General features: G+C 47.8%; 1 protein-coding gene across 3 annotated transcripts; it reads left to right on the forward strand.

The window, feature by feature from the left end:
* Nucleotides 1-979: 979 nt before the first annotated feature.
* MRPL45 (mitochondrial ribosomal protein L45) lies at nt 980-14183 on the forward strand. 3 transcript variants are annotated; one of them, XM_025194464.1, is made up of 8 exons: nt 980-1125; nt 7593-7794; nt 8806-8923; nt 10344-10442; nt 11073-11121; nt 12250-12399; nt 12481-12655; nt 13435-14183. In XM_025194464.1, the coding sequence occupies exons 1-7, from the start codon at nt 1120-1122 to the stop codon at nt 12652-12654; spliced, it is 798 nt and encodes a 265-aa protein (XP_025050249.1). In that variant the 5' UTR covers nt 980-1119; the 3' UTR covers nt 12655; nt 13435-14183. The 3 variants fall into 3 exon arrangements, with proteins under 3 accessions (XP_025050249.1, XP_006038046.1, XP_006038045.1); XM_006037984.3 differs by lacking the exon at nt 980-1125 and adding an exon at nt 5886-6035; XM_006037983.2 differs by lacking the exon at nt 980-1125 and adding an exon at nt 5886-6035 and having other exon boundaries at nt 12481-12646; nt 13427-14183.
* Nucleotides 14184-17662: the final 3479 nt, after the last annotated feature.

The raw sequence follows: 17662 nt of genomic DNA on the forward strand, positions 1-17662 counted from the left end.
AGCATGTGTCCCCCATGGAATAATCCCAGAACTATGCAACTGAGATTCATGTGTGTGATGATTTCATTTTACAGGAAAGCCAGCTGCTCTTGGAAGGAGGTGAAATCAAACTATTTTCAGTATCTTGAGTAAAGGCAGGATGGGATGTCACTTGTTAACATTGTATAGGATGAAATTGGGCAACCAGAGCTGGGAAGGGTATTAATATAGCTTGAATTTCAAGCACAGGAAAAGAGGAAATATGGATTAGAGTATTTGGGCTTGGAGGGACACCCCCCCCCCCCCCAGCTTTCTTCTGCCAACCATTTGCAAAGACCTGGCAGGGTTGAATTTATACTGAATGTTACTGTTGTCCCTGAGGAGAAAACAAAGCTAAGCTACATAACAAGAACAAAGGAAGACAAAAGTACCCAGGGAGTTGGCTAGAACGAGAAATGAGGAAAGGAGGAGCCACCGCTATTTTGTTCATCCAGGGGATGTTCTGTACTGGGCTATAACCCTCCATGCTGCCCTGAGCATGGGTAAGACACTGTCTTGGGAATCTAAAGACTTGGTTCTAGTCCTACCTCTTATTAGTTGAGAGAAGGCACTTTCCTTACTTATTTAAGGTACTTATCTGGTCTCATTAGTACAGTATAGGGGCATCTTTCGCTCTACTGTACTTATCCTCCCTGCACCTTATGAGGTATGGGGGTGCTATTGCCCCATTTTACAGATAGAAACTTAAGAAGCTAAGTGGCTTGTTCAAGACCAGACAGTAATGCTGGGACAGAGCAAGGAATAGAACCTAAGCCACCTTTTTTCCTTTGAATTGCAAGCTCCTTTGGACAGGGACTGTCCCTCACTAGAAGTATGTACAGCACCTTGCACACACCCCTCATTTAAGTTGGGGTGTTATTGTAATACTAATAATTCCCCAACTAAAACTGCTGTCATTCTATGACTCTTGCAAAAGGGGCAGACCAGGAAGCAGTGAAGAAACAAGGAAGTGGATGCTGAATTCCATTTCTCCTCCCCAAGGATAAGAATCTGGCAGCAGAATTTTTGAGCCACCCAGCACTTCCGTGAGATGATGTTCCAGCCCCCTCTAGTGAGGGACTGACACTTCTGCACTGCGGAATGGAGGTCAGTGGTGAAATGGATGCATCAGCGCGGGGAATGTCAGCAAAACCACCGAATAGGAGGAAGCTGCTGCTAGTGCTGTGCGTGTTGGCTCATTTGTGTACGTGAGCAAGTGAACGTGCATGAGCATTTCTGCAGACTCCCGGGGTGCTTGCATGCACTGGGTCAACAGATCCATGTTATGCTTCCTATGCTCATGTCTGTGTGCAGGCTTGTGTGACTAATGCGTGTCTGGGCATACAGAGCACAGAGGTGCCTGTCACTGCATTTGCCATTATACACAGAACAGAGGAATCTCGTTGCAGGTGTATTTGCAGTGCCTGGGTGTGCGGACCATGTAGACCTCTGTGTACAAGCCTGCTGCACATAACAGTGTGTGGGGTAAGGCAGGTTGTTCACACAGAGTGAAGTGGTTATGCTTGACTTCTCTTACACTACAGAATAATTGGTGTCTGTTGAGACTATTTTCCAGAGAGAACCGTCACTGGAACATCTTGTCCTCTGGAGTCTTGAGCTGGGGGGAGGGAAGGGTGGAGAACAACCAAAAAATAAAAGGGAACAAAGTGAATATATTTCTCCTGTTATATTTAGGGCAGTCTAACACCACTCTGGGCATCTGCTCAAAGCAAACGTGTATTTATGCAGCCATAGGATACCATAGGATCTGAGCACTTTAGCACATTAAAGCATTTGGCCTCCCAGCATCCCCATGAGGTAGGGAGGGGCTAATATAGACAAGGTGCTGCAAGACAGAGAAACTAAGATTTTCCCCAAATCACATAGGGAATCTGTGGCAGGGCAGGGCATTGAACCCAGGTTTCTTGCATCCCCATCTGACCACTGTTCCTCAGACTAAGAGGCCTAGGAAGAGTTGTCTCTGGCAGAAGACCCATCACACCCACATTATCACAGAAGGGCCAGAAGTCCAGCGAGCTGTCACCTCAGCTACTTTCAAATCACCCCTTCAAGTCTACCTTATCTGTGAGGCCACCCACCTCCACTGTTTGGCAGTAAGCTGTGACCAGGTTTTCTACTGAACTCAGCTCAATTTACTGTTACCAACCTCCAAGCATTGTTCACCCCTGTGGTCTGCTCCATCCCCTTCCAGCAATAAATACAGAGCCTGGATGAACAGACCAACAGGCAGCTCAGAAGTGAGTTTGCAGAGGACATACTCCAACAAGGAGAAATTCAGAGGCCACTCTGCCTCAGGACTTGACCTCAGCCTTGCCACCGATCATATTAATATGTTTGGCAGATATATTTAAAGGGTCCTGGAAGTGATCTATTTATAGATCTCAGGGCTTGTAACTATCAGAGCAGTGCCCTTTGGATGCTTTCTTCTGCTGGATGCAATTAATTTTGCCAGCACCTAAGAGGGGACAGTCTTTCGTTATCAGCTTCCTCCCAGGAACAAAGGGACTGTATTCCATCCCTATCAGCAGCAGATGTAAGGGACACCAGCCTTTCCCCATTCCTGGGATGTACTGATGTGATAAGAGCCTCAGAGGAGCTGAGTAAACAGAGAGGGAGCTGGGAGGCAGTTTGGAAGGGTTGTGTCAATAGCTTAGTGCTAATGAGCCTCCGTACAACACTCCGGGGCTTGGCACTGGGCAGAGTTACCATAGTACCCGCTAGACCCCAGCTGTGCTACTACAGCAGCAGTAAAGGTGGCTGTACCTGGCCCTGAATAAAACTCCAGTGTTAGTACTAATGAGGGAGCACTGTTACTGAACTGTGTTCTTTACAGAGTCCCAATATGCAGAGCAAAATCCTGCCTGTGGGAAATTCATAACACGCTGGCTAGGTACATCCTAATCTGTAATGGCTGGGTCAAACAGAAAAGAAAAGCCTACCCTTGCTACTGCCTAATGGAGTTACTCCACATGGCTCAAAAATCACATTGCCAAAGGCCTCATGTTGCATTCCCACAAATGGTAGGTCACTACACACCAATGGTTTAAAGAGAAATCAGAGCTGTCACAGTCTTCAGAAGTTTCCTTAACAGGGGACAGGATTGAACATACTGTAAAGGAGGTGGTGGTGGTGGTCTCTGGTGGTTGACACAGGTAGTAGATAAAAGTCTAACAATGCTAACAGAGTAGTCTGCAAAGAGGCTTCAAAGTTCACAGGAGAGTTTTTGACATAGGTGACAGGGGGAGCTGTCCAGAGCGTGGAGCTATGGGCAGAAGGGACCCAGCAAGTACAGGGAGCAGAAGGCCTGTGGGAGAGAAAGTCAGAGAGAGAGAGAAAGAGCAGAGGGTGGGTGAATCTGCAGGGTAGAGTAGAGGAGAGAGGAGTGATCTTAGCGGTTGCACTCTGGATGGACAGCAAAGGAGACAGCAGGACCTTGCAGACTGCAGCAGGCAGCTGCAGCAGGCAGCTCATTTGTTTCTCCAGCACCCCTCAGCCCCTGACCTGACACTGACTCTGCCAGTTTCCCCATAGCCCAGGAGGCTGGGCTGCTGCAAGCTGGTTCCTGGCCTGGTACTCACGGGCCCTAGCTGCCTTGAGAAGGGGCTGAGCTGGCAGCTCTACCAAGTGGCACAGAACTGCTTGGGCATGAGGCTGTGAAGCCACAGACTGAGGCCAGAACTGAGGCAGAAGATGGTGTTGGTGATGTTAGGAGCTGTAACTGCTCTCTGTCCACATCTCCCTGGCATGAAGCACCAGACCAAGAGCCAACTATGACTTTGAGCTGGAGAGGGTGGCAGGCAGGTAGACTGCTGAATATGGTAACGCAGCTGGGGTGGTTCTCTGCCCAGAGCTTGCCTCTTGGAACCATCCCAGGAGATGTGATGGGCAACGTGACATCCCCATGGTGTCAGAAGGGTGGATCCAGAGAGGGTGGGGTTCTGCAGCCATATCCCCCTTTTTGGACCACACTGCAAGAGCAGCAGAGACTCTTCTTAAGTGTCTGTAGCAGGTAAGAATCCCCCTCTATTAGCACCCCCATTCCCCTCCATGTTCAGCAGTACTTTCCCTCCCCTCTTATTCCCTCTTCCCCCACCTACTGCTGCCACTACTCCTGGCTGCCCTGGGAGAAGGGAAGCTTCAGAGCTGCTCCTGCCTCGCTCCATCTGTGGTGCTTGAGAAGCCAGGCCCAGCCTGAGATAGCAGCAGTGGGGGCAGGTGGTTTCCCCCTCCCTGTCTGGATGGATGTACAGCAGTGGCAGCTGCTGTGTGCCACCTCCCCCCACCCCAGCTGGCCGGTGGGCACCTGTGTTGCTGGCAAAGGGGTGCTAGTGCCCTGGCCTCTTCTGGCCCTGCTCCTGGGAGGTAGTGGCACGGGATGGTGGCACTCTGACCCCGCCTGCCCACGTGTACCCCCTAGACCCTTTCCAAGTACTCTGGGGGTATGTGTACCCCTGGTTGACAACCCCTGCTCTACTACATAACGCCATTCAGAGCAATCTCAGCCTGGAGAACAGATCAGTGCAGCTTGATTTCATATTTCATAGACATTAGGGCTGAAAGGGACCTCAGAAGATCATCAAGTCCAGCCCCATGCCCCAAGGGCAGTAAGTCAGCTGGGGTCATAGGATCCCAGCAAGATAAACATCCAAATTCCTCTTGAAGGCGTTCAAAGTAGGTGCTTGAACCACCTCCGATGGCAGGCTATTCCAGACCTTGGGGGCTTGGACAGTAAAGAAATTCTTCCTTATGTCCAGCCTGAAACGGTCTTGCAGGACTTTATAACCGTTCGACCTTGTTGTCCCTTGGGGCACTCTGGTGAACAAACATTCCCCCAGATCCTGGTGGACACCCCTTATAAACTTATAGGTGGCCACCAGATCACCCCTGAGCCTGTGTTTTTCTGGGCTGAAAAGTCCCATAGCGCTCAGCCTGTTGTCTTAAGGTCTGTTTTCCTGACCTCTGATCATTGATCTTAGCCCAGCAATTTTTTTTTTTTGTGAAAATTTTTCGTGTTCCAGGTCAAATTAGCCAGATCAAATCTGAATCCATTTGAATCATTCAAGAACCATACGTGACCCTGCTACTGGCCAGTATCCTCCACCCCAGCCTGGGGCTTCAGATGACTGCCAAAGGATTTGGAAGTATCCTACATGCAGACCCAAACCCGGAGGCTTGGGGTTCCACCCTCGAGATTTGCTTGCCCTCAGCCATATGGCCACAGGAGCAAGCTAGGGAGGTCTCCCATTTCCATAAAGTTGGGGTGTAGCTGAGATCCTCCCACTGGAAGCTGGCCAGTGGGAAGCTAACTACGAGGCTCTCATAGGGAGTCCTGACCCCAAGCTGACAAGGGTGCACCCTCCACTACACAGTGCCATTTTTAACTGCATTTTCAGCTTGGGTATCAGACCAGTGTAGCTGAAAATGCAATTCATTACAGATCTTACATGTTCAGCTATACTTGATCTTAGCCCACAGGACTCCCAGAAGCGCTCTTAGCCCAGCATCGCCCGGAAGCAAAGGCAAACCCTCGCTGCGTGTTTGCCCAGGAGGAGACAACCAAGGCGGCTGGGAGCAAAGTCCTGGAGAAGGCGGCAGCAACAAGGACTGGAGAATGTTGCTTTCAGGGGGACCGTCCTTCCCTCACCCCCCAGCACTCTACTGATGCCACGAGGGGGTGGGAGCCTCTTTGGCTCTGCCCGAGGAAACAACACCCTTGACTCAATCAGCCTTGTTCCAAGAGCCTTCAGGTCCCCAAAGGATGGGGCAGGGGGGCTGAGCCCGGGACTCCCTGAAGTGGGCTGGGGCACTGCGCACCAACTGGTAGCACCGGCGGCGGGGGGGGGGGGGGGGGGAAAGCCAGTGGAATTTTCCACCGCGCAAGCCCCGCCCCTTCCGCGAATGGCCTCCGCCTGAATCCCACAGTGCAACGCGCGCCAAAGATGGCGGCGCCCACGCAGCGCGGGTTGGTTCGGCTGCCCCTCCGGGTTTGCCTGCAGGTGGGTACGGGGCCTGGTCGAGCTGCACTGGGAGAGGACGCCTGGCCCAGCCAGTCCTCCTGCAGCTCCCCCATCTCCTCCTGCTCGATGCTGCCCCTGGCTGGGGCTGGGCCTCAGAGCATGCCACCTCCTGGTTTCCATTTGCCTTTTGCCTGCGAAAAGGCAACAGAGCCGTTTCCTCCCCTGCTAAGACCTCGGCAAGAACACAACAGATGGGGAGGCTTTGGGGTGGCCTGTGTGAAATCCCTGGTGTTGGGCTTGTGAATCGTGTTTGCCCACCTAGCAGTATCGGTAGGATCTTGGGGATGCCGGGTAAAATCACTGGTTTGAGGGAGGGTGGTCCAGTATTGGAACAGGCTACTTAGAGAAGTTTTGGACTCTCTATTCCTGGAAACGCACAAGAGCAGGTGTTGGTTGTAGCCGTGTTGGTCTACGATCAGGGTTCTTTGGGTTGATATCTTTTACTAGACCAACTAAATAGTTGGGAAAATTGTTTTTTGCAAGCTGGTGGGCACAGACACTCTTCTTCAGGCATAGGGAGAGTCTGCTGCTGGCTTCTACCCCATCCAGGAGAGCACAGACCAACAGCAGACTCTCCCTGTGCCTGAAGAAGGGTGTTTGTGCCCAGAAGCTTGCAAAGAACATTTTTTACAACTGTTTAGTTGGTCTAATACAAGGTATCATATTTACCCAAGGAACCTTGTTTGCCAAAAGTAGAATGAACTCAGACTTGGCTGGGATGGCTTAGACAGGTAGCTAGCTGTCTTAGTCTGAAGTCAGTCAGAAGGCACCTTTTTAGGCTAATTAAATAAGATGTGCATATAAATAGAGAGATGGAGGGAGAGCACACTAGGTTTCATGAACCCAAGTTCACTTTACTGGGTTCTGTCTGGAATGGTTTAGTCAGGAACCATCCTCCCTTGAGCAGGGGACTGGGCTAGATCAGCGTGTCTCAACCCGTGGGTCACAACCCAAAAGTGTGTCATAAGAATATATGAAAGGGTTGCGAACAAACTTTAAAAATCAATTCTCCTTTAAAGGAGAAAAATGCAGGAAACTGCGGCTTTTTCCTTGCAGGCTGGCAGAGTTCCAGTCTGCAAGGGGCTGCGTGGGCCCCCCCCATGCCTCACACAATCAACCCCTGCCCCACACACTGGGGGGGTTGTGGGAGGGGGCAGCGGGTCGTGAGGGGCGGCACTGGGTTGGGACTGACTGGCCATTGATGTTTACAAATTGATCCTGGTACAAAAAAGATTGAGAACTTCTGGACTAGATGACCTTGTGAGGTCCCTTCCAGCTCTACTTTCCTATGATCATAAGGTCACGAACCAGTTAGCATGGTTATCGATAGCAAGGCCCCCTGGGGTAGTACAGCTAGGCACTGGGAACCTACCCTGCTTTGTGTGCCATCAGAAAGTGATAACGTGTAGAAAAGTATGCATTCTACCAGGCAGCCTCTAGGGCTTACCATAATAGATCTGCTGAGATGGGATGGATTTGTTGTCTTGCTGCTTGGAGAGGCCTGAATGCTTGGCTTTATCTGTATCTCCTCCTCAGGGTGCAGAATCCTTACTCAATCCTATTCGGCTGGCTCAGTCCTCTCTTGTGGTCCCAGTGAGAACAAAGAAGCGTCTTATTTTGCCCCCACGTGTTAAAACAAAGTATACAACTCCAGAAGAACAGAAGGAGAAAATGAGAGCATCAGGGATTGTGATCCCTCATGAGAAACTGGAACGCTCTATAACTCTGGCCTGCACAGGTAGTAACAGAAAAATGTACTGGTCTTCCTCCTAGAGGGTTTGATAAGGGATATGGGGGGGTAGAACCGATCTTATTCAGAAATATGACCTTTATTGATCTAGTTCATCTGTTCAAAAAGGGCTTTTCATCTTGTTTGCGCACTTTACATCCCCCTTTGGGAGAATAGCCCTTTTGCTTGACTTCTGGTTAGTTCTCAGGGAAGGTCCCAGACTTTTAGTTCGGGTGACAGAAATCCTGTGCCCAAGGAATGGGAACAACATGGGTGGTGGCATAGAAAATTCTCTCTACAGCAGCATACCGTACTCTGATTTTTTGGACTTCTAGGGCTTCCAGGGTTCGAAGTGTCCAATATCTAACCCAGTAGCTCTCAACCTTTTTAGACTTGAGGCCCCTTTGATAGGTGTGAGGCACCCCTCAGAAAATGCCATCTCTTAGTTTTCATTAATTTTTTCAGTGCAGAAAAATAATAGAAAAATTAATCTGTTGCAAACACTTCAGAAGACTGCAAGTCAGAATGGTTTTGACACTATGGATTCTTATTTGAGATCCCTGCTTTTATCTTCAGAGTCATATTTGATTCACAGCACCTTGGTTAAGAATTGCTGATCTAACCCATTCACTTGTAATCTATCAACAAGTTGTTTGTTGGTTGGGGGAGAGGAGGTCATGTGTTGTGGAACCTGGATTGAGACCCACTCACTGAACACATTTCACATGGGCCACCAGAGAGCTGTCAGATGGCAATACCTTAGATCAGAACCTGAGCTGGCTTTGAATTAGCACTCCACCAGTATGAAGTTACCCTTCTCAATCCTCCAAACCCTCAGTCCTGTTTATTTCTAACTTTTCCTTTATGATTTGGGATAAAAATATATTGAGGGAATAAATCTCTCCCTAATTGTCTAGTGTTTTATCTATTTGTTTTGTTCAGTAATTAATATTCCTTTAAGAACTTAACTTGTTGCTGCAGTGTTGTGCTCTTCCTGATATCTCTTTCCTTCCAATACAGCTTCTATTTTTGACCCTTACATCCCTCCTGAAGGTGATGCTCGCTTGTCTTCCCTGTCTAAGGAGACGCTGAAACAAAGGGCAGTGCAGCTCAAGCAAAGTACCATTTCACAATTAGCGTGCGTATCTCCAGCTCTGTTCAGAAATGGCTTCTGGGTGCCAGCAGTTCCATTCAGTATTTCTTACAACAATGATATGCCATTTTATTTTCCATCTATCTCTTTTAGTATTTGAAGTGTCCCATGTCAGTACTGTTCACTGCTGTCATGTGATGGCAACAGATAATTGTGTAGAGGCCATTGGCTTTCTCATGAAAAGTATTTTATCCTCAGGTTGCCATCTGCTTTGATGTTCAGTCTCCTGATGGACAGGATTGAGGCACATGAGACTCCCTGTTTTTGTATGTCATACAACAGTGTACAGGCCCCAGGCAAGATTGATGCCTTACTTCTTTAGGTATTCTAGGGGTATTTCTGCTCCCAAAGAATTTACAGTCTAAATAGACAAAGCAGGCAAGCACGTATTTTGGAGAACTGAGATTTGAGGAAAGCAAATGACTTGCTTAGTCAGGCAGGGAGTTGGAGGCAGAGGTGTGATTTGAACACAGACCTCCCGAGTCTCAATCCTAGGAGCTTCACCCCAATGCCAGGTTTACTCTCATTTTCCTTTTAGTTCCTGTGACCTCTGCTTTTAAAAGTAGAATACTTTGATGGGAAACTTAAACATGAGTCTTTGGAACAATCCTAAGATTACAGTGAGTTAAAAGGTGCTGGGGAGGGGATTTATTGCATGTCAGCTGCTCTGTGCCAAATATCTATATGCCTGCTCTTGCTCTGTAGAACATGAAAGCTAAACAGGAGCATTTTATCCCTCAGAGAAGTCAGGCCAATCTTCTGCAGTTTAATTTTCAGTCATTGACAGGTAAGGCCAGGCTCACAGTTATGGAGTAGGTGGGATGCCCAGTAAGTCCCTGCCTCCTGTTAACTTGTTCATTTGTCCATGTTCTTGACATGGACATGAGTTCAGAGCATGAATTGTAGGGCAAACCTCTAAGCCTGTGCTGTATTGTTGTGTTGCGTATGGTGAATGGTTATTCAAAATCGTAGGATAGAGCTGTGTCATAGCTTTTCATGAGCACAAGGGCACCTTACATCCCCCCGGATCTGGCCAGCTGGGTGGTGCATGTGTGGCCTGCAGAGGGGACCTGCTGCCCTCGCTGCAGCTCCCGGGAGGCAGTGGCACGGGGCGGTGGGTGGTGGTGCTCCATTCTCGCCTGCCCGTGCATGCCCCCTAGCCCCTTTCCAAGTACTCCCGGGGGTACGTGTACCCCTGGTTGACAACCCCTGCCTTACAGTATCAGGGAGTTTCTGATAGCTTCTCTTGGAAGCTGGGGTTAAATTGAGTGGTGCTGTCTAACCTGAGGGGTGTGAGGGATTCTGCATTATTATTTGCTTGGGGCACTGTATTTGCTTGAGGTCCGTGTTCTCTGTGGGTTTAAGTGCAACACCCTCAAAACTTTACCTACCCTTGTCCTTGCAGGATACGGAAGGTGAAACAATATGATCCCAACTTCAGCTCCAAAACCTTCCCAGAGATGGCGCAGAAGATATTTATTGAAGCCCACGATTGCCTAACCAAGTAAGATTCCTTCTGCATGTGAGGTGTCACTGTGAAGGATTTTCCTTTGCCTTGCATTCTTGTCTCATATTTCTTAGTGTCTCCTGAGTTTTTTGGGGTTTTTTTTTTTCCTTTTAAGCTCTGTCTTTCCCTGCTGCTACTTCCAGGAAGAAGATGAGGTTTAAGGCAGTGGCAGGCCAAATACTCTAATTCCAGCCAACAGGAAATTGAAAATACATGTTGCCTCTGCTTTCCAGAGGTGCTGAGCACCTGCATACCCCACTGAAATATTTGAAATGGAACTACTTGGATCCTCTGGAAATCAGGTTGCTTACAATTGATTTGATCCTAAATATTGCAATGGAACATTGATATATGCTGCTTTCTAGAGATTCAACACAGTGTCTTTCAGAACTGCATTTTAGTTAGAATTTTAAGCATCAGTGAAGCAAATTGAGTCGAGTGTGGTACATGTCTTTCACAGCTGCGTCTCAGGCATGTTTACATTTGCCCTTTCTTCTTCCTCTGAAATCACAGTCCAGTGCTCAGCCCTTTGCGTTTATTGGTGGATGTTTTGGAAAAGGCAGATTGCCAGAATAGAACTCTTTCCAGTATGTACATTTTGGTAACTTGATGTATTTTCACATGCAGTTTTAACAAGGACAAGCTTCATTCTTTGGTGACTGAACGTTGCTACCCGGTAAATAATTTGTCTGGAAATTAGTACATCCTTGAAAAGGGAAGGGATCTTTAGAAACCATTTGATGTCTGAACAGTGAGCTGCCTCCTTTTATTAATGTCCCTAATAAAGGCAGAAAGATGAGACAAAGCACAGCTCTAAATGGGGATTAAAGAATAGATACTTCACAGCATACAATATATATTCCTTACTTATTTCTGCAGGGGGAAGAATAAAAGTCTTTTGTAGATGCATGAGTTTGGGAGCTGATTGGAGTTAAAGAGTTGCTACTTTGCTATAGGGCCAGAATTTGTTCTCAAAAAGGTAGTCAAGTGGACTCTGTCTTTTGTGGGGCCCACATATAGGGCTTGCTTCTCCCCATGAAGAGGACTCTTTGCTTCCCTGTTGATTTTAGCAGGCTCCAAAACACCTAGCCATTCATTCAGCTCTGTCACAGTAACTACGACTGGATTCTTTGGTCAGTCAAGGAAGCTAACAAAACCACATTAATTTCTTTTCCAATGAAAAGATACAAAGGGGTCAATAAGAAGAGCAAACAAATCAGTTGGGAGAGCGGTGTAGTTTTTCCTTTCCTTGAGAGGCTGTTGAAGCAATGGTAGGGGGACAGCATAACTTAAACCTTGTATTCTTTTAAAGTTTCTCTTTACTTGATCAGAGAGAGGTCGTTAGCTGTTTTAATCTGAAGACAGGCAGATGGCAGGGTAGATGTGCACTTTATAGACCAACTGAATCGGAGATGCATAAGCAGCTCGCTTCATCAGATACTACGTGACTCACAAAAGCTTTATGCATCTCTGATTCACTTTAGTCTGTATGGTGCACTTCTTTGCTTTCTGCCTTTACTTGGTCAGTAAGAGAAATACCTTTTGTATCATTTTGGGAAGCAAAGAGCCCTTTAGGAAGCCCTGGTGAGATTGCTTTGCAGCATTGGCAGCAGCACTCAACACCACCCCTAAAGGGCCTAGGAATCTTATGCTTGTGCTCTCTGTTGCTGCCCTTTTCTCCATATGAGCAAAAGAGGAGCCCTAGGATAGAAGGAGGCAGAGCTTACCTCTCCCTTGATCACTGGAGATGATTGATCAACTAATCCTCACACTGATCAGTGACTTTTTATTCCCTCTCTGGTAGGAAATGGTACGTGGGAACAGATACAAGACCATCCGTTGGAGCTTTGTGGAGTCGTTGGAGCCTCCGAGGACAGTTCAAATCCGACATTTCACTATGATGAACAAAGACAACCTTTATGGGCAGGTGACAGTACGCATGCACACCCGACAGGTATAGTCTCTGTCTGCGTGGTGTCTCCTTGCCAGTTGTGCATGGATATCTGCATGATGGGTTTCTTGGTTTTCCCCACAGACCGTGGTGATTTATGATCAGTTTGGACGGCTAATGTATGGTGCAGAGGATGTGCCAAAAGATGTTCTGGAGTACGTTGTATTTGAGAGGCACTTAGTCAACCCTTACAGCTCTTGGCGGCTACATGGCAAGATAGTGCCATCCTGGGCTCCACCAAAGGACCCCACTTACTAAGGTAATGCCTCTGGATCAGGCCTGCAGTTTTCTGCTCTGTGAACCATGTGATAGAGCAGTTTTTTGTGCATGATTGACTAGGGATGTTGGTTTTGCTGAACTTTCTGCAGTGAGGTGTGGGTGGGTTTGTCTGCAAGCAGCAGCTCTTATGCACAAGAGACAACCCATGCAGGAGGCTATTAGAGGACATAGTTACCTAGGGACTGGACTCCTTGGTTCAAGACATCCCCTCCAAGCCTAGTCACTCCTATCATCGTAGATGGGTCCGATATTCTGCTCTGTTTTTCTGACTGGTGGCAGTCTGCTTTCCCAGGTGCATGGGAATTTGGATCCAGGGCTTTGGAGCTTCCAGAGTTGGGCAAATGCTAATACGTGGATCGAGGCAGACAAGGTTCTTTGGGTGAATCTGATATCTTTTATTAAGCCAACTTAAATAGTTGGAAAAAAAATCTTAGCAAGCTTCAGGTTTAAAAACCCTTCAGGCCAAGCAAGCATTTGCAGTTGGTGTGTGCTCTTCCATCCAGGCAGACTGGTGCAAGGGCTGCTGCTGCTTTGCCTTCACCTATTGCTGCAGGAAAGAGAAGGAGCCATATCAGTGCTGTGGATGCACCCCACTACAGTAGTTTCCTCTTCTGGTGGGAGGGCTGTCCACTGCCCTAATGCTCTGCTTGCTCTTCCATGTTGCCTTGAAACCGAGGTCCCTGTCCCTCTGCTTATTGAGTGCAGAGCCACCCTGTGGTCAGTTCACTGCCAGGCTAATCCTATGTCTTGCTCTTTCAGACGGTGATGATCCCTGGCCCAGACTTGGATCCCTCACAAGAATTTGATGAGCTCCAGCATGAAATTCCAAAGCCTGAGCAGATGCAATAATACAAATAATGGATGAAGGGGCATGGGGGCAGAGAGTGAGAACGTAGTGGGCTGGAGGTGGGACTGCTTCCCAGCTGTGCAGTCAGCCAGTAACTTGTCTTTAGCTTTGGATTCCACCTATGTGCATGTGCCATCGGGTGAGTCCCTGCAGGGCTACTTGAAGCAAACAGAATGCTGCTCAGGGGAGGTCGTCTCCATACCTACCACACACAGTTCAATGGGATGTTACTCAAACCTTGTTATGCTTTGGAGACCCAGTACTTCAGGATTCATCACTGTGCAACCATCAGTGCAGGAGCTGACCATACATCACTGGCAACAAAAGTGCCTATGGGCTGGTGTGCAAGACTCTCTCTCTATACCCTTGTTGCCTCCTTATCCTATGTGCAGCTTTTATAGTAAGCTTGTAGTGATGGGGCGTGATCACCCCTGAACACCCTGATCCTGAATGCCTGTTCTCCTTTATTAACCTGTCCTCTCACTCCTGTTCCCCAGATCCTCATAAATCTGTGGGACATCAGCAAATGTATTCCTATGTCAGATGTTGGAAGTGGGCTGTAGATTGTCATCTGCTTGTCCTGTCCCCACTGATGGTGATTGTCCCCAAGAAGTCTGCAGCATTTTGTTTGTAAAATAATAGAGTAATTGATTCTAAAGTTGTTGGTGTGTAAGTTGCCACTTGTTGCTCAGGAGGAAGTAACTGCTGTTGTGTCTATTCCTGGAATCTATTTGGTTGATAACCTGAAATTGATCATGAGATATAGCCAGAAAGTGGTTGTGGCAGGAAGAATATACCTCACATATAATGTCCATATCTTCACTCTTATATAAGCGTCACAGCATCATTTCTTTGTAAGACTGCCTGACTGCACTCTTGCCCTTCTTTGAGCAAAGTAACACATTTTCTTCCCTTTCTCCCATCAGATGTATGTATTAGGGGCCTTTTAGCTCCTTCCTCTTGGGACTGCTCTTCTGCTAGCTTCTCCCTGTCTTCCTACTATGCATTGTCATTCTGTTAAAGCTGATCTTATGGCTGTAAAACCCCATGATGGGCCTGTCAGGTATTGAACACACCAGAACAGCCAGGCTACAGCATTCTCTTTTGTAGGTAAAAATTGCCCTGTCAGCCACACTCATAAAGCAGGAAAGCAAGCTTCATGGTTTAAATCAGCCTTATTTCTCCTATTCTAGTTGGTTTTCAGACAGAGGAAGAAATGGGCATGTGAGTCAGGGCATGGGAGAAGAGAATTATGACTTCAACCACTTGAACTGTTTCATCTGTTCCTTCTTCTGCAATAAATGGAAGTTTAAACTGGGTTAGATTTAACCCTGAATGAAACTGGATTAAATTACTGTGGTTTAACTGCAGTTACTGTGGGATAGGAGTGGACATACGAGCTAATTAGAGGGGATCAGCTGAAGTACCCTTCCAATTAATAAGTTTCCTCCTGCTGTGAAAATAGTAGAATCATAGAACATTAGGGCTAGAAGGAACCTCAGGAGGTCATCTTGTCCAACCCTCTGCCCAAAGCAAGACCATCTTCAAATAGATCATCCCAGCCAAAGCTTTTGTCTAGCCAGGTCTTAAAAACCTCCAAGGATGGAGATTCCACAACCTCTCTCGGTAACCTGTTCTGGTGCTTTACCATTCTCCCTCGTGAGAAAATTCTTCCTAATATCTAACCTAAACTTCCCTTGCTGCAACTTGAGACTATTGCTCCTAGTTCTGTCATCTGCCACCACTGAGAGCAGTCTAGCTCCATCCTTTCTGGAACCCCCCTTCAAATAGTTGAAGGCTGCTATTAAATCCCCTCTATCTTCTCTTCTCTAAACTAAATAAGCCCAGTTCCTTCAGCCTCTCAAAAGTCATATGCCCTGGCCCCTAACCATTTTTGTTGCCCTCTGCTGGACTACCTTCAATTGGTCCACATCCTTTTCATAGTGGGGTGCCCAAAACTGGACACAGTACTCCAAATGTGGCCTCACGAGTGCTGAATAGAGGGAAATAATCACTTCCCTTGACCTTCTGGCAACACACCTACCAATGCAGCCCAGTATGCCATTAGCCTTCTTGGCAACAAGGACACACTGTTGGCTCACATTAATATTATTGTCCACTGTAACCCCCAGGTTCTTTTCTGCAGTTTGCTCCCAGGCTGTAGCGGTGAATGGGATTCTTCTGTCCTAAGTGCAAGACTTTTCACTTGTCCTCGAACCTCATGAGATTCCTTTTGGCCCAATCCTCCAATTTGTCTAGGTCACTCTGAATCCTAGCCCTATCCTCCAGTGTATCTACTCCCCGCAGCTTGGTGTCATCATCAAACTTGCTGAGTGTACACTCTATGCCATCTTCCAGGTCGTTGATGAAGTTACTGAACAAAATCAACCCCAGGACTGACCCCTGGGGCACTCCACTTGATACCGGCTGCCAGCTAGACATTGAGCCATTGAGTACCACCTGATGCTCCAGCCAGTTTTCTATCCACCTTACAGTCTGTTCATCCAGCCCATACTCTTTGGCTTACTTGTGAGAATGTTGTGAGAGACTGTATCAAGAACCTTCAGCACTTGTCCCCAGCACTCTCCAAAAACATCCTGGACTGCCTGCGCCCTGCTGTATTGCCCTCCCAGCAGATGTCAGGGTGATTGAAGTCCTCCGTGAGAACCAGGGCCTGTGATTGGGAAACTTCTGCTAGCTATTTGAAAAAAGCCTCATCTTCCTGGTCTGCGGGTCTGTAGCAGACCCCCACTACAAAGTCACCCTTGTTGCTCTCTCTGACCCTAACCCAGAGACTTTTGACAGGCCTATCTCCAGTTTCACACTGAAGCTTTGAGCAATCATATGGCTTTTTTACATAAAGTGCAACTCGTCTTCATCTTCTCCCCTGCCTGTCCTTTCTGAACAGTTTGTACCCATCCATGACAGTGTTCCAGTCATGTGAGTTCCCACCAAGTTTCTTATTCCAGTCACATTATAGGTCTGTAACTGTGCAAGGACTTCCAATTCTTCCTGCTTGTTTCCCAGTTTCCATGCATTCATGTACACTACAGGCACCTAATGTAACTAGTCCATTGCCCCGTTTTCTTAGGAAGAATGAGAACACCTCCCCTCTTGCTCCCTCCTGCTTGCTTTTCCTCCAGGTCATCCACTTCCCCACTTAACTCAGGGCTTTGGTGGAAGCCTCAATGGTGAGTGGTCCTGCCTGGACAGAAACCTCATAGGTGAAAGCAGAGGCAGTAGCAGTGGCTCTGGCATCGCAACGTCCTCCAGCCATTTCCCTGGGTTTCTTAATCTGCCTCTTCGGTCTTACTGCCCTTCTTCCAAGCACACCTTCCCTAGCAAACTTGTCTGGAAGCTGGCTTGTTTACTGGTCCTTGGCCCCAAATAGTTCTTATTTTCCTGCTTCCTCATACCAAACTGAAAGGCTGTCCCCTCAAGGGGTGGGGGGCAGCAAACTAACCTGCAAACTGCTTGCCCTGTTTTCTCTGTGATTTTTTTTTCAGGGGGGTGGACAGAAACAAAGTGTGATACTTGCTAGGGTTTTTTTGGCTCTTAGCCCTCAGAATCCTCCTATTATTTAGCCAGAGTTTGAAACTTGAGCACTTTTCCAGTTTCAGCAAAGATGCTGACACCGTCTTTCAGTGTTAACTCTTTAAAGGTGAACAGTGTCAGAATCTTGCAGACATTACCTGCAATCTGTGACAAGCACGTGGCAAAGGAGAGTCTTTTGTAATCTATGCAAGAAAGACAAGAGGGCAAGGTGGAGAATGGAGAGAAAGGGGCCTGCCTTAAGTCAGACACAGCAGATCAGTAGCAGAAGTCTCCTGATACCCTGTCCAGTGCCCTGTTTGCTAGATGAGGAGTTAGCAACCTATAGATTTGTTCCAGCTGGCAAAGATCTAGCTCAGCCCAAGGAAGCGTAGGGGGGATAGGGTGGCAGAGACCTGTGCTAAGTTGCCTGTCCCTTCTGCAGCACTATCCTCAGCAGCTCTCCCTGTTGCTCTCTTGTGCCTGGGCTTCCCGGGTCCCTTGGCAGTGAGGGTATCTGTAGCAAGGGTAAGCACAGGGGGCTTGAGCTTTCCTGGGGATGGATTTGTGGGTGCAGCAGGGTCGCCAGCCCCTGTGCAAGACGACGCT

Source organism: Alligator sinensis, unplaced genomic scaffold (genome assembly GCF_000455745.1).
Source record: "Alligator sinensis unplaced genomic scaffold, ASM45574v1 scaffold2168_1, whole genome shotgun sequence".
Classification (NCBI taxonomy): Eukaryota; Metazoa; Chordata; order Crocodylia; family Alligatoridae; genus Alligator; species Alligator sinensis.